At 34.9% G+C, this 21,762-nt stretch overlaps 2 protein-coding genes across 2 annotated transcripts; both read left to right on the top strand.

The window, feature by feature from the left end:
• The first annotated feature begins 3,618 nt into the window (after nucleotides 1-3,618).
• On the top strand, nucleotides 3,619-8,334 carry LOC130730645 (uncharacterized). Its single transcript, XM_057582700.1, has 2 exons — nucleotides 3,619-4,161; nucleotides 7,411-8,334. The coding sequence occupies exons 1-2, from the start codon at nucleotides 3,692-3,694 to the stop codon at nucleotides 8,051-8,053; spliced, it is 1,113 nt and encodes a 370-aa protein (XP_057438683.1). The 5' UTR covers nucleotides 3,619-3,691; the 3' UTR covers nucleotides 8,054-8,334.
• A 7,790-nt stretch (nucleotides 8,335-16,124) lies between these two features.
• Nucleotides 16,125-18,871, top strand: LOC130730643 (remorin 4.2-like). Its single transcript, XM_057582699.1, has 2 exons — nucleotides 16,125-17,025; nucleotides 18,389-18,871. Exons 1-2 carry the CDS (start codon nucleotides 16,363-16,365, stop codon nucleotides 18,578-18,580), a joined length of 855 nt encoding a protein of 284 aa, XP_057438682.1. The 5' UTR covers nucleotides 16,125-16,362; the 3' UTR covers nucleotides 18,581-18,871.
• The last annotated feature ends 2,891 nt before the right edge of the window (nucleotides 18,872-21,762 follow it).

Genomic DNA, 21,762 nt, shown 5'->3' with positions numbered 1-21,762 from the left:
CAACACGTGGTTCCGTTTGATTGGTCCGAGCGATTTTCGTTTATCCTAATCTTTCCAACTCAATTATTTCATTCAAATTTTTTTTTTAAAAATATAATTTTTTTACCAAAATTCATGATTTTTTTTTTCTCTATAAATAGAGACTTGGTTCGTTTGATTTGGACACAGAAAAAAAAAACCAAGTTTTTCATCATCTTATTCATCTTATTATCTTTCTATTATCCCCTTTGCTTTGAAATAAAATATATTATTGTGTGCTTAGTTTCTTTTCTTCCGTTTGAAGTTAATAAAATAAAATAAATTATTGTGTATATTTTTTTAAAAAAATATTAAATTGTTAAGTGTTTTAATTTAATTTACGTTAAAAAAATATTACGTTAATTTAATTTAATTTAAAAAAATAAAAAAAAACATTAAATTAAATTAAATCGATAATAGTTTATTTAATTTAATTTTTATCGAAAATTTTAATTTTATGAAATCATAAAAAGAAAAATATAAAATTAAATCAAAATATGAAATAAAAAAAGTGGTGGGGTAGGGTGTTGAATGAAAAACCATTGGAGTGGGTAAAAGTTGAATTAAGTGTTGGACTGGAGAGAGAAGGTGATATGAAGTGTTGGGAAGAGAAAAAGTGGAGTGTTGAGGGTGTTGAATGTTGAAACCATTGGAGATGGTCTTACAAAAGATTTGGTTTTGACGGTTTTGGCTTAATTGCACATTTGGTCCCCTACTTATACAAAAATCACGATTTTGGTCCCTGACAAAATTTAATTGCATTTTAAGACCCCAACGTTGTTCTCCGTTAGCAACTTTGGTCTTCCGTCCCAATTCCGTCAAATTTCTAACGGAAATGCTGACGTGACATTTGTAAATAATATTTTAATTTTAAAAAATAATTTTCTTTAATTATCATCTTTCTCTCTCTCTCTTATTCTCCTTCATCATCCTTTCTGGGCTTTTGTTAGTTGAACAAAAATATCATATACCCAAAAACCACAATTTAATCACCATTCTGCAAGTGTAACATCAAAATAATACAATGATCCATGCCACCAGCAAGTTTCTTCATCATGCCCAACGATGGGGCTTTATTTGTGGGTGGTACTGATGCTTTCTCTTCCAAGATCAAAGCTTTCCCACTTAGTTTTCGCCCCTCATCACTTCCTTTAGAAATCCAAAGCAAAATCTTCTTCTCAGAACATTTAACATGAACAGGGTCATTATCTGCTGAACTGTTTTGCAATTCTGGGTATTCTTGCCCTGAATTTGACCCCACAACTTCCATCGCCCCACCCCCAAATTGCAATCCACAATCTCCACCTCCCTCATCCCCAAATCGAAACCCACAACCTCCACCGCCCCACCCCCAAATCGCAACCCAGCCAAACCACAATGACCCAAAATAAAAATAGGCCCCCACCGCCCTCAACATCAAGAGAAGGTTGTGAATTGCAGATCGGAGAAGGGCACCATATCGAGGAAGGTGCAACAAATCATCCATCGATTCAACGTCAACCATGAAGGCTAACGTTGTTGGTCCTCCTCCCCTTCGAATCTGAGTATTGAGAGGAAGATAAAGTTACAAATCTGGGCATGAGAAAGGGAGATAAAGATCGGGAAAGAGAGAGGGAGGGAGTGTGGTGGTGACTGGATGAGGGTGTGGGTATGGTTTCTTCTCTCCTTCTGGTTCCAACCCATTTCTCCAAGGTTGAGAATTGTAAGATTGAGCAAGTGTCTCCCCTGGTTCCTAAACTTATGATGAGGGAGAAGAAGGGAGAGGAATAAAGATGAAGGTTTAATAAAAGAAAATAGTTTAATTTAAAAAAAGAAAATTTTTCAATTAAAATATTTATTTACAAATGCCACGTCTGCATTTCAGTTAGAAATTGGACGGAATTGGGACAGAAGACCAAAGTTGCCAACGGAGAACAACGTTGGGGGTCCTAAAATGCAATTAAATTTTGTTAGGGACCAAAATCGTGGCTTTTGTATAAGTGGGGGTCCAAATTTGCAATTAAGCCGACGTTTTTTAAGTGCTACAATAACCACTACAAAATTTGAATGTTTTATTGATGGAGGTCAAAAGTTTCGGTAAATGTTTTCAACCCTTCGAATTTTGCAGCGATTTTCGCCCCACTAATCACATATGTCAATAGCAATATACATATTTTTTTTTTGCATGGGTGGGAATGGTAACTCACTTGATTAAGCTAAGGGTAGAAATTGGTGTTGGAGATGAAGGTACATGGTTCGAACCCTGAATATGAGCATTTGTAATTACTAAAAAAAACATATTTTTTGCATAAAAGGGAGAAACTTACGTCAAGTTTCTTAAATCCATTTCATCAAGTTTACCAATTATGTGATGACACATGTGCAACTATTTCTAAAAATAAATGTTATTTATTAAGAATTTATTGTCAAAATTTCAAAAGTTACACATAAACTTGATGAAATAGAGGTAAAGAACTTGATCTAAGTTTTACCCTTACACATTTATCTATGTATTAATATCAGTGGTGAAGAAAACACCATAAGTATTTTTGCTTACTCTCTATGTATTTTTGTGAAATTGTTAAAAATGTTAAATCATATGATATTATAAAAAAGGCTTAAATACTCTGTAGGTCCCTGAAATTGTACCCCGTATCAAAATAAGTCCCTGAAATTTTTTTTTCCGATTCCGGGTCCCTAGAAAAATTTGTTTGATCAAAATAAGTCCCTACGCCGGAGAAGACAGTGGTTGCCTCCTCATTGTTTCCACAAACCATGAAATAACATGTTTAAAGCACTCCTAGACCTTCATATATCTGATCTGGGCGAAGAAATCGCAAGAAACAAAGCTAAAACGAAGAAACCGAGAAGCTCCATAAATTCCGGCGAGAAGAAATCAACTTGCGACTGGCCTTTTCTCTTCAACTGTGACGACCCAACCCACGAGACCACCACCACTGAGTTCCTGAGGACGAGACGAAGCCGGCCCAACACCCTGGTCGTAGCGCCGCCATGACCGCCGTTGTCAACCACCGTCTTCTCCGGCGTAGGGACTTATTCTGATTAAAAAAACAATTCCAGGGATCCGGAATCGGAAAAAAAATTTTCAGAGACTTATTTTGATACGGGGTACAATTTCAGGGACCCCTAGAGTATTTAAGCCTATAAAAAAAGGTGAGGATTCTCTTTACATACATACATAAGGTTATTTTTTGTCATATTTTTAGTCAATGTAAGACTTCTCAACACACAATCTCACACTCAGAGCTAGACAATTGAAGTGTGGAATATGCACGAACGAAAATATAAGGTGACTCATATACAAGTGATCTCCACTTTTTAATATCGACACAAATGGTATCAACTTAATTAATCTAGGATTTGCTCAGATACCCTATTAAAATTCAAGACGCTTAACTCAAACCAAAAGTGCTCAAGAGGTAGGTGAAGATTGTCCTCCCATGAAATCCATAACTAAAGAAATTAAGAGAATTTTAATTTTATTACTAAATAACTAACTAATTGAAATTAATTTACATAAATATTTACTATATTTGTTATTATAAAAAAAAAAAAAAAAAATGAGCTTAGCTTAAAAAAGGCCAGTTCTTGCGAAACAGAAATACATATACTGTGATTTTCCCACATTGTAGTTTGAGTTCCATCTGATTTATCAATTTCTTGGCACACAAAAATGGAGGAAGCGAAAGCATTGCAAAATCAGCAGCAACATCAACAGCAGCAGCATCAGCAACACCAGCAACAACTGATGCTTCAGCAACAACAACAGCAGCAACAGCATTTCCTGCTGTTACAGCAATTGCAGAAGCAGCAGCAGCAACAACAGCAGCAAGCCGCCGCAATTTCTCGCTTCCCTTCCAACATTGACGCTCACTTGCGCCCCATTAGACCCATCAATCTCCAACAAAACCCTAACCCTAATAATCCCATTCTCAATTTGCACCAGAACCCTAATTCCAACCACCTTCAGCAACAGCAGCAGCAACAACAACCCCAGCAATCGCAGCAGGCACAGCAGCAGCAGCAAAAGATGGTTCGACCCGGGAACCCAATGGAGCTTCAGATGGCGTACCAGGACGCTTGGCGGGTCTGCCATCCGGATTTCAAGCGACCCTTTTCTTCTCTTGAAGATGCCTGCGAGAGGTTCATTCACTAACCCTTTATGTTTTTCTCTCAATTTATACCGCACTCATACTTTACATATATATAGCTTGTGGATTTGGTGCTAGATTGATTGATTCATGGAGCATTCCTATCATGTTTTATGCTTGCTTTATTATTAAATGATATTAGTTCTCATAAAAGTGGGAGAAACATTATCTTGCAAGCCGGCTTGATTTTACAGGTGGCGAGTGGTTGTTGAAGAGACTTGTTTGATCATTTAATGTCTTTTCCAGAAAATAGGAAAGATCACTTGTATGCTAATGAGTAATGACAAATAACTTGGGAGTTATCGGACATTTCATGAAACCCTTCTCCTTTTGTAGTTTATGCGAATGAGAATGTCATTGACTGTATTTGCATGTGGATACTGGATACCTGAAAATACTTTGCAAACAGTTAAGTAGATGAGCCCTCCATCTAAACAATAGATGCAGAGGCTCACTATAATGTGTATAAGAGATTAGGAAACAGGAAAGAATAAATTTTGCTACTTTTCACAGATATAGTGTTTATTGGGTGGTATACTTTAGTAATTATGTTTATAGCCTGGCAGTTACTTGTTCATTGCAGCTTATTCTTTAGTTCTTTTTGAAACTGAATTCATAGTTTTTAGTTCTCTCTAGCCTTCCTGTTTTTGTTGTTTTGTTTGTGCTTTTACCATTAGTCAATACTTATTCGACAAGTATAAGTTTAATACTTATTTGTTACAACAAAATAAGTCCTTTGCATAAAATATTTTTTCCTTTTACCTAAATAAGATAATTCTAGTGATGTTACTGTTTCATACTTTAATAGTGCGAAAGTTGGATGTAGAAGCTACAGTATTGTTGTTGATCAACCTCCCTTTTCCTATACTTTTAAATTTTTCTTTGAGAGAAGGAGGGGGTGCATGTGATTATGATGCCTAGTCCAGTGAAGATTAAATTGTAGAATTTCTGGAGTAACATCAGGAGAATCAGATGGAATATGCTTGTGAGAAAGGGAATAGTCAGACTACATGGGGCAGTCAAATCAAATATTCATTTAATTTGCATATGATTTGATTCCATTTATTTGGCATACCTGTTTTTTTTCCCCTGTCATTGAACTGTTTAAGAGATTCACATTACTGTGTATTTTAAAAATGCCTTCAATTATTTCATTATAACAAACAACCTTTTCAAATTACAACTAAATTTTGTATTTATATTTCTTCTTTTTTTGGGGGGTTTTCCTTTGTTCAGTAGGAAATGGCTTTCGTTTCTTGAAGTTAAAAGGAAAAAGTAAAACAGTCAGTTGTATTTCATTAGTGTTTGGGCTACCTTTATCTGTCAGTCTTCATCTGCTGGTGGTGGCCATTGTCTCACACTTGTCACTGGGTAGCTACCGCTTGTTCATGATTCCCAACCATCCTTTGTGAGTTGTCAGATGCCTGTTTCCGAATAGATTTCATTGTTGCACTGCCCAATAAGTAGAAAAATTAATTGAGAATTGTTTTTTTGTGAATTGATTTCCAATTGGCAAACTCTTTCTTGATCATGGTTAATGCTGCTGATTTTCCTTTCTTTCTTTCATTTATTTTAGCTGATGCAACCTAAAAACCAAGTCAAGGTTTTTGTTATAGGCTTATATCCCGATATGCCATGCATTTAGTATTATCCGGCATTAGATTAATGGGCTGAACAGTATTCTATCTATTCACTTTCAGCTTCTCTCACTACAACCTGCTCCTTATGTCGGATTTGCTATGTAGCGGCAGAATTCTCTTGTGTTGCATTCCCCATATTATTTGTAATTGAAGTTAAATCGTAATCTGTCCTTTTGGTGTTATATATATTGGGTTTTCATTCTTCAAGCTTTGATCTTCTGTGATGTTTGTCACAATGTTATATTTAGCTGCTCTGCTTTTAGAATTGTTTAGCACATGTCATCTAGTATTCCGAAGTTCTCTATTTATTTATGTTTGTAACCATAGCATTTAATTATTACCTATTTCCTGTGTTCTTGTCTGTAATTTATTATATGCTTTATATTATTTATACAGATATAATTCTTCAGAACCTATAAAATTTTATTCTTTACTCTGCTATATGGCTAGTTAGAAAGCACAGATACAATACAATATGGATAGATATACAATTTTCTTAAAAAATAATAGGACACAAGCCAGCTATAATACAAACATAAAATTAATGTAAAAACACAAACTTTAAATGAAAAGTGAGGATTAAAATTTTAAAAGTTTGCACGAATCATTGTAAGAACTGTAAAATAGAAGAAGTATTTGAAGTATCCAACACGATTATGCATCCGACACAGTTATGACAGACATGGCTACTCTGTTGAAGTGTTCATACTTACATGGCAATTGATGTGCTAATTTACTTCAGTCAACGGAATTGGGACTGACAGTTTATTTACTCATTTACTGTAACAGAAATCATCATCTCATCCTTGAAGGCTTGAACTCTAATAGCTTATTACTATGTTGCAAATGCGTGATGTTTTACCTTGTGGTAATTTTGGCCACATGCTTTCAGTGGGTGCCTTGAATTGCTTGATAATGACGTGCATGTTGAGCTTAGCAACACACACACACACACTCACATTAATGGTTTGATATGATAAATTGATAGGCCCTCAAGTCAGGAATGGGCTGACATAACTAGGCCCAAGGTGTGGCGCGTGTATGTTAGAAGGGGAAAGAAAGGAAGCACCTAGAAGGAGAGTGAGCTGGCAGAGTGAGGAAAAGATGCTAGGGAGAGTTAGTTACGGGAATCAGGGGAATAGGTGTATAAAGGGGAATCCTGTTAGCTAGTGAGAGGTGCCTGAGAAATAGCTAATTGTAATAGAGAATAGAGAAGCATGATTTTCTATAGGAGCTTAGCTCTGAAGTAGTAGTGACTACCGTATCTTCTTCTTATTTCCATTAATCAAATCAGTCCATTTTCCCTCATCTCTTTACTTTCCCTGTTTACTGTTTTATTGGTTTGCATCATAAATTAAAACAACAATCATTGCTTTATGTAATTTTCCATTACTTGCTATGTATGTATTTTTCTTTTAGCTTTAAATGCTTTTTGATCTTGATTGCATTTTGCTTTCAAATATTCTATAATCTATTACTAATCTAAGCATATCATTTGAGAACAAGTAAACATTTACTGAAATTTAAGTCCAATGCAACTGAATTTTGCTCTTAGATGGATTTCTTATGTCTCAGAATTTTCCTAAATTTCCCTTCTGCAGATTATTGCCATATCATGTTGTGGCAGACTATGAAGCAGAAGAGGATGATAGGATCCTTGACTCTGACACCACTGGCCAAGTGCTTTCAAGGTCCCAGCAGTGGGATAATAATATTGCTGCTAAAATTGCTGAGTTTACAGCAACTTTTGAGAAACAAGCACTTGCCTTCAACATAATATCCCAAAAGAGAAACTTGGGTGAATTCCGGTCTGAGGAGAGATTGATGATTGAACAGGCACTTCTCCAAGAAGAAAAACGAGCTCTGTTGGAATCAAGAGCAGAAATTGAGTCCAGGGAAAAGGCTGGTCGTGAAGCCCATGAGGCTAAACTCCGGATGGCGGCAATGTATCAAGCTGAGCAGGCCCGGGCAGAATCACACTCTCATGCTGAAATGATGTCGCGAGCCCCCATAAGAGGGAGTGCACTTGGGTCCCAAGGCAGTGGTGACATGATGGGCCATGACATGGGAGAGCAGGATCAGGGAGGTAACCCAGGTGATATGATGAATGGATGGGGAAACAATGCACAGAGAGAAGAAAAGGAGCCATCTGAGGATTTCTTGAATGATGAAGCTGAGAATGGAGACACAGGCACACAGGATGGTTGGCGTGAAGTTGGTGAATTTGATTTGAATGCTAGGTGATTCTCCATAGTGACTGTATAAAACTTTTAAGGGAGAGTTTGAATTATGTTAAGAGATCAATATCCAGTTTAAAAGAATCATTGTCCTTGGTATCTTCAAGTTACCTATCTTAAGATTACTTTCTCGATCAATATCCATTCACAATCGCGGAAGGAAAACTATTGAACCATCAAATGTTGAATTGGATGAATGTTCAGTTTATGCTCCTAGATTAGTGTAGTGCACATGATTGGATTATTAGCTCCAATGGAGTGTTATATAAGCATACAAATTATGTCCAATATGTCTAGGAAACTCTGGTTTCATCATTTTGTCATTTGATTTTGCAAGACGCCGTCATATATGTGGGTTTTGAACTTGGCATTAATTTTATTTGACTTTTTTTCATTAAATTAAAAAAAAAAAGACTGATTCATGGGCATATCTTCATTTGTAGTAGCTTTTAACCGATTCAACAAGTTCTCTTGGTTCTCATTAAGCTAAAATCAATGTTTGAAGTTATTGAATATATTGAACATATCACCAATTTTTCGATCGCACAGTGCAATCTAGTTTTTGGTTGAATATATTGTTTCATACTCCACCCACATAAGTTATTTGAATATATTGAACATATTACTGTATGTTATTTGTATTTACTTAAATAAACGAAGTGCCTAGAAGTTATCTATCTATTGTTCCTTTTCCTGGTAGAAATCTTGGAGCCTCAATCTCCATGCAAGCAAGCGGTAGCCAGGTCGTGAGCATCTTTCTCGGCTGATTTCGGAATCCATTGGAAGGAAAAAATTGTAGGAAAATAAGGAAGTATATGATCTGTTTTTTTTTTCTTTTCTTCAATAGCAATGTACTTAATTGAAGGACAAGGGCCAGTACAGGCCCTAAAAATGCCCAGCCTATTCAAAGCCAGAAATCAAACAGGCCAGGAGGATGCTTTTGTTTTCTTTATTTGTTTTGGTTTGTTTGAGCAAGCATTGTATGCATTGTACTATTTTATTTTGAAGCATTGTAGTATTGTTTTGGTGTACAAGGTTTATCTTTTCCTATTTAGTTGATGTAAGTGTCATTTTGCTACTCTCGTGTCATTAATATAATATTCCTTTGAACAAAAATATGTGGCAGTTTTAAAAAGTATGAAAATAAGATATTTTTAGGTTTGAGAACATACAAGCCCAAGATTATTAATAATTTAATATGATCCTTTTTTTTTTGAAAGAATAATTTAATATGATCCTAGGTCCAATAAGACAAGACAAGAGCAAATTACTTACAAAGATAGTTATAAAATAAGAAAATAAAGTATAAATAAGTGAGTATTTTTTAATAGTTAAAAGTGAAAAAAGAAAATAAACACAAAATACTTTAAGAAAACTGACGTTCTTACCATTACGAAAACTTTCTGACAAAAATATAGTACGAAAACAATATTAAATGCTCACTAGATAATTATTTTCAGGTCAATCACTAAAGCTTTTTATTATAAATTGATAGAGCTTTCAAAAAAGAAATTGAGAGAACTTTAATAAAGTGGGCTGGGTCCAATAAGATTTTTTATGATCTACTACTAGAAAGCCTGGTCCATCTTAAAGTCATAGTTTTTTTATGGAAAAGTCATAGTTTTTTTTTTTTGATGGAACGGAAAAGTCATAGTTATTATTTTTTTTGGTTACAACGGAATCATAGTTATTATGGTGTCACATGAGAAATATGGGGCAATTTAAATTCCAATGAAAAATAACTAAAATCTAGCTATCAAAGGCAGAGGGAGGGGGACTCACCCATGCTTCCCCTCAAATTTGGGGGATTATATGGGTTGTCGGGATAAGTTTGGTCATGCCTGTCAAAACATGAGTTGAGCAAGTTATAGTCTATTTTTGATATTTTTATTAAAAATCTCTCCCAACTCATATTTTGACAGGTTCACTCACTTAATTATAAAAGGTAATGAAATAAAAAATAAGAAAATAATAACACATACATTTAATTTTTTTTTCTTATTAGGTCACTAAGATAAAGTGCAACTTTTTTTTGAAAGGTTAAGATAAAGTCTAATTGAATTCTAAAGTATTATAATTAAGATATCTTATTAACCATGTCTCAAAATGTCCAATTCAGGAAGAAAAATAAATAAATATAACTATTTTCTTTTGAAGGCGCCCAATTCTAGAAGCTCATTACCATGCCTAGATTGTTTAAACATGAAATACCAATTAAACCATTTTTCACAATTACTTAGTCAACTAGTATAAACTCTAGAGATTAAATAAATTTTAAGAATAAGGCTCATAAACGATATACAGGAATGAGGACTTTAGATTGAAATTGAAAAAATAAAAATAAAAGAGAACAACATTTCAATTGATATATACTAAAATTAAATAAATATTTTATTTTATTATCAATTTTTCTTACATGTAATGTAAATTCATGTGTGTGAGTGTGAGCTATATACATTATCGTGGAGCTTCTTCAGCATTATCTCAAAATATTAAAAGACAAAAAAATTGACCTGTAATAAAAGGGTACAAAATATCATAAATAATTACTAACATTACAATAATAAAGTTAAAATGACTTAAACTTGCAAACATGGTAAAGATAATACCAATGTCATTTGAAAAATAAAATTTAACTTATCATCTGCTGCTTAATAAGCTTAGTGTAGGATGATGTATTAATCTCAGAGTTGCTTTTAAGCGTAGGAATCTCTTCATGAAGAAAAGAAAAAAAACTAAAAGTTGCACATCATGATTAAAAGAGTTAAAGTTTTATTAATAAAAGTGACACTTTCACAATAATTTGATAATATATATATACTTTATTGATAGTGACAATGCCATTAAAATTAATTTTTCCAATACGATAACAACGTGGAGAGTAGGCAAATGGAACCGCACACGTGGCCTTTTCATTATCATATAAAACAACCTGTGATGTCAGCAATCGCGTGTACGTAGCAACCCTCTTCACCTATTAACTATTGCCACGTGTGAAACATCTACGTGGATTCAAGTTTTGTGCATTACACGTGTCATCTTTGAATTGTCCACTAGCTAATTCGTACTTCACTAAATATAAAGGTGGAACAACCACAATTTCTAGCCGACACCACAATTAAATTAACTTAACATAGAAAGAAAATTAATGGAAGATTAGTAAACTCAACTAAACTTGATTGGGTTAATGATAAAAAAATTCCCTTACCATATATATGATCTACCCAACTCAAATAAACTTGATTAGTAATTAATTGAGCTCATTTTTGTCAAAATTTACTCAATGTACTTATTGATCACCCCTAATCAATAAATGTAATGGAAGCACTCTAAGGTAGCGTTTGGTAGACAGGTGGGAAGGGAACAGAACATGACACATGGGTTCTGTTATGTGTTTGTCATGTTTTTAAGATGGAACGGAACGGGACAAAAGGCTCCAGGAACGGGACACTTTGATTCCCTGGAAAACGGTGGAACGGAACGGAACGAAACACTCTCTTAAAACTTTTGCAAGTTCAAAAATACCCGTAATTTATATTTGAAATTTTCTGTATATAAACAGTTTAAAATCACTTCTAAAATTGAAAACACTTATTATATTTGTAGACAAAGTTAAATGAAAATCTACTTTTTCAAAAAAATCACTTAAAATAAAATCAATTATTTTTTCAAAAGTAAAACCACTTTTTGTAAGCAATGATAAATGAGCCAATTAGAGTATGTTTGATTCAACTTATTTTGAAAAAAAACCACCTTTTAATCAAAAAATCACTTTTAAAATCAAAAAATCACTTTTTTAATCAAAATATCACTTTTTGTGTTTGTTTCGGCTGAAGCTGAAAACAGATTATTTGAAACAGTCACTTTAGCTTATCATGAAAATCTATGATGATAGATGAGATGAGATAAAAAAAAATGATTTTAATTAGAGCAGTCAAACACGAATCAACTTAATTAAAATAAAATTAATTATTTTTTCAAAAGTAAAATCATTTTTTGTAAGCAATGATAAACGAGCCAATTGGAGTGCGTTTGATTCAACTTATTTTAGAAAAATCACTTTTTAATGGAAAAATCACTTTTGAAATCAAAAAATCACTTTTTGTGTTTGTTTCGGCTGAAGCTGAAAACAGATTATTTGAAACAGTTACTTTAACTTATAATGAAAATCTATGATGATAGATGAGTGATGAAAAAAAAGTGATTTTAATTAGAGTTGTCAAACACGAATTAACTTATGCTTTTCTCAAAATCTCTAAAAATAACAAAAAAAAATTATAGTTAAAAATCAATATTTTTTAATCTAAACAAACGCACTTAAAATAATTTAAATAAATAATTAGGTTTCTGCTTTTTACAATATTATATTGAAACAACTTAAACAATATAGGCTTAAATGCATTTGTTGCCCCTGATGTATCGCCAATGTGTAAAAGACAACCCGACTCTTTTTTTGTCGACGTTTGTACCCTCAATGTTTTGAGAAAGTATAGCGAATGCCCCTCCGTCAGATTGACGTTAAAAAAGTAACGGAGGGGCTGACGTGGATTTTCTATTTTTATTTTTCTTTTATTTCCTCAGATGCCACGTCATTAAATGAAAATAAAAACCTTGAAAATTTGTTGGAGAGGTTCGAACCCAGGACCTCATAGTGGCAAAACACACACATTACCAATTGAGCTACATGGACAATTGATATATTTGACAACAGAATTTTATTTATTTCATATATCTTCTTCATCTTCTTCCTCATCATTCATCTTCTTCCCTTACCAATCCTTAACCCCAACGGCCCAACCCAGATTGAACCTCCTTCCTCCGCAGCCCCACCAGCCACCGTCGTCGCCACTATCACGGCACGGCGACACCATGGTGGCGAACACCCTTCATGCCCCAGCGATTTCCCTAACATCAAACAACAACAACACCACCACTTCTCCCCAATTTTCCAGAACACCCAATTTTCCCAACAACAACACCCAAGAACATCATCCACACCATCATCATCATCCAGAACCCAGAACACGAATTTGAACTGCGAAATTGAAGGGGGAAGAACAAAAATTGATGGATTTGTGGTTTTCCTTCATATCTGCATGTTTATCCCTTTCTTCCCCCTTCAAATTTGGGTTTCTTAGTGTTGGATTTGTGGGTTGTGGGTTTTGGGGTTATGGTGGGTCGTGGGTGGCTGGGTTTGATGGTCGTGGGTGGCTGGGTTTGATGGTGGGTTGTGGTGGTCATGGGTGGCTGGGTTTGATGGTCGTGGGTAGCTGGGTTTGATGGTGGGTCGTGGGTAGCTGGGATTTATGATCGTGGCGGTGGTATTGGGTGAGAGGGGGATTTGGTGGTGGTGGTGGTGGGTTTCAATGGTGATGATGAGAAGATGGTTTGGTCCATGAATTATTATTTTCTTTAGTTTGTTTGGTCCGTGAAATAAATAAAATTCGGTTGTTAAATTAAACAATTATCCATGTAGCTCAACTGGTAATATGTGTGTTTTGCCACTATGAGGTCTTGGGCTCGAACCTCTCCAACCAATTTTCAAGGTTTTTATTTTCATTTAATGACGTGGCATCTGAAGAAATAAAAGAAAAATAAAAAAAGAAAATCCACGTCAGCCCCTCCGTTAGTTTTTTAACGTCAATCTAACGGAGGGGCATTCGTTATACTTTCTCAAAACATTGAGGGTACAAACGTCGACAAAAAAAGAGTCGGGTTGTCATTTGCACATTGGCGATACATCAGGGGCAACAATGGTATATTGATATGGACCCAAGAAAAAGGGAAGAAGATGATAATGTTACATTTAGATGGAATTAGTCAAGCAAATACCAAATTAGTTGGGTGTATGATAATATTGACTATTCATGCTACCTTAGCATCGGATTGATCATGCATATCATTTATTAGTGGGTTATTCATAGAAATCATTGTTATAATTAAATCAGCATGTTTGTGACATGTCCTCACACTGAAAAAAAAGTAACATTTCCTTTTCTAAAGTTCTCACCGATAAAAATTAGTTTTGCAAAAAACTTTCTCCAGTTCAAGATAACATTATTGTTTCAAAAAATAAACATGAATTTTATATCCTCAATTATATATACACTCTTATATATAGTCACTTACTGATATTTAAGTATAATAAATTCCCAAATGCTAAGTTGTTTAAATGCTTAAGGTAAAAGAGATTTTTTTAAAATCTTTCAAAAGAAAAATAAGAATACTGAATATAGTTTTTAAACTATATTTCTTTTAATCATTTTTTACCGGGGGATTGACTAAATGTCCATGAGGATTACTTAACCCCACTCTAATGAGCCAATAGAACCATTTATAAATGGTTGGTCTACCTAGGATATATCATGAGTTATTTAACTACTCAATCTTTTTTCATGGATCATTTATACAACCCTCCAGAGCTCCGCCATGTTCATCGCACGAATGCATCAACGGCTAAGGACATGGATTTGTTGCCTGTTTCCATCGGTTGTTTCATCAAGTTGGTATCGTTAATCAACAATCTCCCCCTAACCAGTGGGTGAAACTAAATACTAACATCGATAACTACTATACTTACTCTCCTCGGGGGTGTCCTCGACCGGTGAGATAGTCAGGAATTCTGATGGTGCTTGGTTGTTTGGATTCGTTCTAAGTTGGATGTCGGAGATGCTTTCCTAGCCGAGTTAATGGGTTAATGGCCATTAAGCAAGGGTTGACCCATTGCTGACAAAAAGGGTTTAAACTGATCCAACGTGAATTAGATTGCTCAAAGGCTATTGATATGCTTTGTAATGGTGGCTTAGACTCAGCTTTATTACAATGTTGAGATTGTTGCGAATCTTGCGATCATCTAGCTCCTCATCTTGACGTGGAGGTTTCACTCCTCCATGTTCCTAGAGGTTGTTAAGTAGTGGTTGATAAACAAGCGGTGTTGGCTCAAAGACCTCGTAATCAATTTTTGTTTTGGGAGACCCACGCCTCTAGTTATTAGTACTATTCTTGTCTTGTTATTTGTTTAAATTCCTTTTCGCAAAAAAGACTGGAAATAATATTTATTAATGAATTAATGTCTGGCTAAGTGATATTTTAGGTGAGCTGGTTATACAAGCAAAATATAAAACGTTATCATCAAAATAAAATGGAAAGATAAAGACCTAACCGAAGAAAATGATTATAGTCATTTGAGTATTCTATTCATATTGAATGAACAACTTTCAAAAAAAAATATTGAAACAATACAACAAATATTTATCATTATTATCTGAAATATCTAATGCTTGAATCATTTTCATTAGCTGAAAGCTTGACACAAACATCCCTATTAACCATATCATAATCGCCTTAGTTTAATACACATTTTTCATAATAGTGATAAAGAAAGTACATAAAAATTATAAGATTTAAGAGGAATCTAGCAATATACGTTTTTGAACATACTCTTTTCCATACTTTCTATGATTCATCTATTTTTTAAAAAGTCAATACAGCCTTCACATATTTTTGAAACTCAATCACATAAACTCATAAAGTGTATGGAATTGTATTTAAAAGAGCTGTGCATTTGTGTGGATTAAAATTTTACAAAACAGAGCAAATGAAATGAATACGATAATGTTCTGCCGACAAAAAATTGATCAATTCTGCAGTAATTTTATTCTGAACTGATCATCAGGTGTCCTCTAATGGATGACTGCAAAAACATAATTAGTTCCCTTTCTGAGCTTAAGGATATATAGAAATACATGAAAGGCCAAGGACTCAACAAGCAAGGAAAATGTATTCCCCAAAATAGAGAAAAAAATAGTAGTTGCTTTCTAAAGATTTTCATCCACAAATACACATGTCCACTCAATTAAATAGGACAAGTCACTTCTCCTTAAAAAATTGTATGTTCGATTCTCATTGCAGATGTGAGGAATGTGCTAATGTGCGAGATATATGACTACTCTTACGGTCTTACCCATGATAGTGATTGGAGCTCATTTCAATTAAATTTTGATTCATAAAAAATAAGATTTTCATCTCAAACCTACTATCTCCTTATTTCACTGTCATTCCTTTAAGTCAGTCTAGGATTTTTATTTGTTTGGATTCAAGTTTTCCATTTCTATGTGTGTGGTCTAGACTTCTCTTTCATTTCCATTCATTAACAACCTCATGACAAGAAAAGCACATACACACACTCCTACTATGCTTGAATGAAACCCCTTCACTCTGTTGTCTCATACACACTTTCCCTTCACTTCACTGACCTCTGTTCCACTACATAGTGTTGTCATAAAACCCCCATAAAACAAACAACACAACCTTGCTATGTTGAGTGATCATCTAATTGCCTCCACCAGTCATGAAGCAGAGGATCATGACCAAGAAGAATACCAAGAAATCAGGGAAATACATGCCTTGACACCGCCGCGTCCTCCGCCACCACCAACACACAACCACCGTTCATCTTCTCTGTCCGTGGCTAGCACCACTTCGAGCGAGAACTTCACAAGCATGAGCAGAGAGTTCAGTGCTCTGGTTATAGCAGGGTCAAGTGTTGACCACAACAACATGAGTATTAGTCCTATGATGAACAACCAGGACAATTATGAAGGTGGAGGCAGCAACAACAACAATAACAACTTCAACAATAACAACAACTTGGGGAGGATTAGAGAAGAGGACTTGTTGGAAGAAACCAACCCTTTGGCGATCGTGGCAGATAACTACCCACTAGACCCGGTTCCATCACCACCGCCACCACCAGGAATGACCGGTGGTGGTAGTGGTGGTGGTGGTGCCCGTGCTAGTGGTGGTGAACAAGTGTCGGTGGAGAGGGTGAAGAAGGAAGAGGTTGAGGCAAAGATATTAGCATGGCAGAACGCTAAAGTTGCTAAGCTTAATAACAGGTTCAAGAGGGAAGATGCTGTGATCAAAGGGTGGGAGAGTGAGCAGGTTCAGAAAGCAAATTCATGGATGAAGAAAATTGAGGTAAACAGTTTTTTCTCAAGGTGTTATTTGCATGTTCCTAGCACTTCCTAGTTTGGTTTTTCTCCCCTTCTTTGTTTCTTAGTGGGTTGGTTATTAGATTTCTTTGAGTTTATGATTACTCTAAAGACCAAACACAAAGCAGAGGTTCCTTATTTGCAGCCATCTTAGATTGATGGAAAAAGTTTGGTTGAAAACTTAGATACACTGAGATCCAGAAATAGATAGAAATAGAAGAGAAAGGAAATAGAAATATGATGAATGATCAGATAAGGAAAGAAGAGAGAAATTAAAAAAAGTAAATAAGTGAAAATAAGAGAAAATGAAAAGTAAGGTGTCAAGAAATAAATAAACATAGATTGATTCACCTTTGATCCAATCAACACACATAACCAATGTTAAATATGAAATTATACAATGACCGAATATGGTTGCCTAAGTGAGTGTTGCAATGATTGTTTCATTATTAGTAATATTCTTAAAGATGGATTTACATGTGTGAGAAATTATGAGGATTTTTTGTTCTCTCTCTTAGTAAGTGGATGTTCGGTGAAGACAAATGTTTCACGTTCGAGTACTTATAAATACAATTGCGCGCGTTAAATATTTAGTAAGAAGAGTTTTACCTCTCATATTGGGAGTTGTGGGGTTTAATTTTCATTTGTTGTATTTCGTATCATTTCCATATATGAGAAAGTATAGATTCATCTTCAATTTTCATTTCCCTATATTATTTCCCAAACAACTGTGTCAACTGTGACAGTTATCTTTGTCCTATGTATGGGAATTTTGCATGCATTCCTTGGACTTGACCATAGGATACCACAGTTACACTGTCAAAATCATCATAGCCTGGAAATAATGTGAGGACATCACGGGAAACATGTCATCTTTTACCCCCTCTTTCCTTTTCTTGCATTGGCAATTTGAAGCTAAAGCTTCATCCACCAGCAATCAATTTCTGTGAACAAATTTTCTTCTAGTGAATATAACATGGTGATGTTAAAAACAACTCCTATGATCTGCATTTTTAGCCTTGCTATTGAAGCTACTTTTCATTGACTACTAAAGAAAAGGTGGGAATGTATTACCTGCCAACAAGTGCATGTTTGGAAATCCTTCTACACTTAATTCTAAAATCTAAATCAATTATCAAAAGAAAATTATGTGAATAACTTTTAAGTATCAAAATTGATTATGAGGAAAAGTACATTAATCCAAACATGCTACAAGCAGGCGAAGTTGTCCAACGATTTGATTTCATGTTGATTCAACTTACATTAGATGACCATGGTAGTAAAACAAAACATGGACATTGATTATAGCTTTTGCTCATCATGAACCAAAAATTTCATGTACTGTGCAGAGGAAGCTGGAGGAGAAAAGAGCAAGAGCAATGGAGAAAACACAAAACAAGATAGCAAAAGCTAGAAGAAAATCAGAGGAGAAAAGGGCATCAGCAGAGGCAAAAAGGGGAACCAAAGTGGCCAGGGTTCTTGAGATTGCTAATCTTATGAAAGCAGTTGGAAGGCCTCCTGCTAAAAAATCCTTCTTTTAAGCTGTTTTAGTATTTTACTTTTTGAGACATTTTCAGGCAAACCAAAAGGGAAAAAAAAAGAACAACAAAGAGAGAATATTGTGTGTATATAATTGATGCCATAGTCTATAAGAGCCCCCCCCCCCCTTTTTTTTTCTATAACTAAGGGGTTCAGGATAGAGAGTAGCAAAGGAAGATAAGGAGATATGTATCATATTATGTGAAAACCAATTGGAGTGTTTTGAAGTGATTGGTTAGTGTTTGAATGTGTGGTGAGTGGTAACATGCATAATTGATTGAGCAGGTTAAACACTTTGTTGTTTTGTACATTATTTAGTATGTTGCTTCTTGGAAAATAATTGCCTCTATCACTTCATTCACTTGCAAATGCTCAAACGGACCTTACCTAACTGGGTCATGACTCCGACATGATAGTCAGTGGGATTCTCTCTAAGAACCTACACACACTACAGGAAAAATCCTTTTCAGCGACACTTCTTTTGCGGCAAAAACATTATTGCCGCTCGCTAACTTAATCACAAAATTAAGAAAATTGTGTTATGTTGTGAGTAGTCGGTAATAATTCCATCTTCACCGGTAATTAGAGGTTAAAGCCACTAAAGAAGACCCACTCTGACGAGGCCGCACACGACGCTTTTCCCCTCCTTTCCCTATGAAACCTGAACCTTTCCCTCTCTCACCGAAGCCATCACCATCCCCTGAAACCTGAAGCGTGAAGGTGAGAACAACAATGAGATCGTGTGAAGGTTTTCTCCCTTTCTCGATCCCAAATCTCCACTCCAAACTTCGTTTCTGGTTTCTCTATTGTGTGAAGGTTCTCTCCCTAATCGCAAGGTTAAGGGTTTTCACAGTCGCAACTTCCCTTTGTTACTTCGTGATGTGCATGCTCTGATTCTTGTGCTCTTTCGTTTCCGTTCGCGAAATCATCTGCAGTTAGGGTTATCCACCTTGAATCGGAGACCAAGGCAACTTCTCCATCTGTTGTGGTAGTTCTCTTTTCTTCTTCTCTAATTTAGGAGTGGAAATTTCTACCATAATTAACTTTGTTACTGATTTTGCTATTGAAATCCAAGCTTGATTCCATGTATAGTTGTGGCGTCTCTTTCTGGTGTTTAATCTCTTGTTTAAACTTTGTTCAAACAAAGTTTTGGCTTCATATTCCAATTTCAGAGTTCGGTTTCAATTTTAATGCTAGAAATAAAAGTAGTGATGGCTCTAACTTGGTAGTTTTGGTTTCATATTCCAGTTTCAATTCCAATGGTAATTTCTTTCAAGTTCTGCATTTGGAAACTTGATTCCAGAAGTGTCTAGACTGGTTGCTTCATAGTTGAAAGCACGTGTTTGATTTGAATTCTCTTTTTTCTGAAGCCACGTATCTTGTTGTTGTAGCATTACCACCATTCTGTACAGTGTAGTTACTTTTTGCACTAGTCTTCGATTCCTTCAATATGTAGAGTTGGTGAGCTTCCTCTTGGATTTCTTTTCTTAGATTTGATGTTTTCTTATTTGAATTCTACTTTTAGTTCATACGATTTCAAAGAAAACCTAACTTTCATATTTCTCGGTGCGCTTGAAGCTCGACAACGTTGCCTGATGCCTGATGCTTTGCAAGAGGCGAATGCCCCGAAGACAAAGCTCCATATTGACTTTGATACCTCTGTCTTCAAGAAGAAGAAGAAGATTAGCCTCGCCATACACATTGAGCTCTTCTCTAGCCACTCTTTAGGTATATTCTCTCTTATTTCTAAAGCAATTGGGAACATTGAACTTCTTTTCATCATTGTTTAGATGATTGAAATATATAGTAACAAAACAAAGCAGTTTATTCCATTTTTGCTGCAGATGCTTTCACCTTAGTTTTCTGCAAAACTTGGTTTCTAGATGATGCTATTGGCACTGAATTGAATGAGGTTCAATTCTTTATGGACTCATGATCTGGTTCCTAGTCTTGATTTATATATTTTTTACTATGCTTTTGCTATTATAGCCATTTCAATCTTGTTGTATGGAACTGTTAACTGGACTGAGATGCTCATTATGGAGAAAAGAAATAGTGTTATTCATGATGATAGTGTGGTTTCTTAAACTTAAAGACATTTTTGAATATATATGCGTACTGACTTGACTGCCTCTTCTTCTTCCTACTACCATCCTCTCTATTCTTAATGACTTGGCTCATTTGTTGTTATAGCTTGTTCCAAATGTAGTTGCTCAATTATTTGTCTTAACATTGGGTTTCATTAGCTGTCTTTTGTTTTTCATTACATCCCATTATACTTGAGAAAAACATGCTTGTCCTGAAATTAGCTTCTTATAACAGTAACCATGTTTTGGAAGCTATAACAGTAACCATGTAATAATCTGTTTCACGTACCTTTTTTCCTTTTGATGCTAACATTCTTTTTTTTCTAAAATTTGCTTGGCATTTATGACTTGTGATATACGAGATGATAATAGTGCAAGTGTTTGGAAGAGATCTGCATTTTTAGTTTATGGGTCCAACAGGTTCAGGTATGACTTTCATGACAACTACCCTTTTTTCCTTCTTACTCAAATTCAGAACTAATTGCGTCCACTTTGTTGTTTGTAGTTTTGTGTTGCTTTAACCCTAGGGGTTTAATTATCTTGGTGAGTTTCTCATCTTAGTTTTCCAACCACATGACAGTTTGCTGCTTTCCAACATTTCAAAATTGTTGTAGTGCGTGCATTTTCTTTAAATAACTCCTCTTTGAGTTTTAACAAGATGCTAAAGTATGTATGATATATTCCTTTAAAAGTAGAGGTAGTGGTAAAAATGACTTGTCATAACTGAGTTTTGTTGTATCCTTTTTTTCTTGATGATCATTTATTTATAGCTGAATATTACTTCACTATCTTTTTTCCGAATAAAAGTAGACCAAAAGTGTCAAATTAGATTCAGTACATTGATTTCTTTCCAACATTGATTTCTTTTCTCTGTTTCATGCAGCATCTATACTTTCTTGGAGTTTGATCTTTGGTTGATTCAATAGCATTCATTTTCACTTAGTATATAACTCTTGAAAAGGTATGTTGCTTGCACTTCCAAGGAACTTAATAAAATTAGCATTGAAATGTACCATTACTAATCAAAGTCAATATTTATTTGCTGCCAAAGTCAATTTTTATTGCCGCCAAAGTCAATATTTACTGCCGGTAAAAGA

Source organism: Lotus japonicus, chromosome 1, assembly GCF_012489685.1.
Source record: "Lotus japonicus ecotype B-129 chromosome 1, LjGifu_v1.2".
NCBI lineage: Eukaryota > Viridiplantae > Streptophyta > Magnoliopsida > Fabales > Fabaceae > Lotus > Lotus japonicus.
This window is presented reverse-complemented; position numbering and strand designations above follow the sequence as displayed.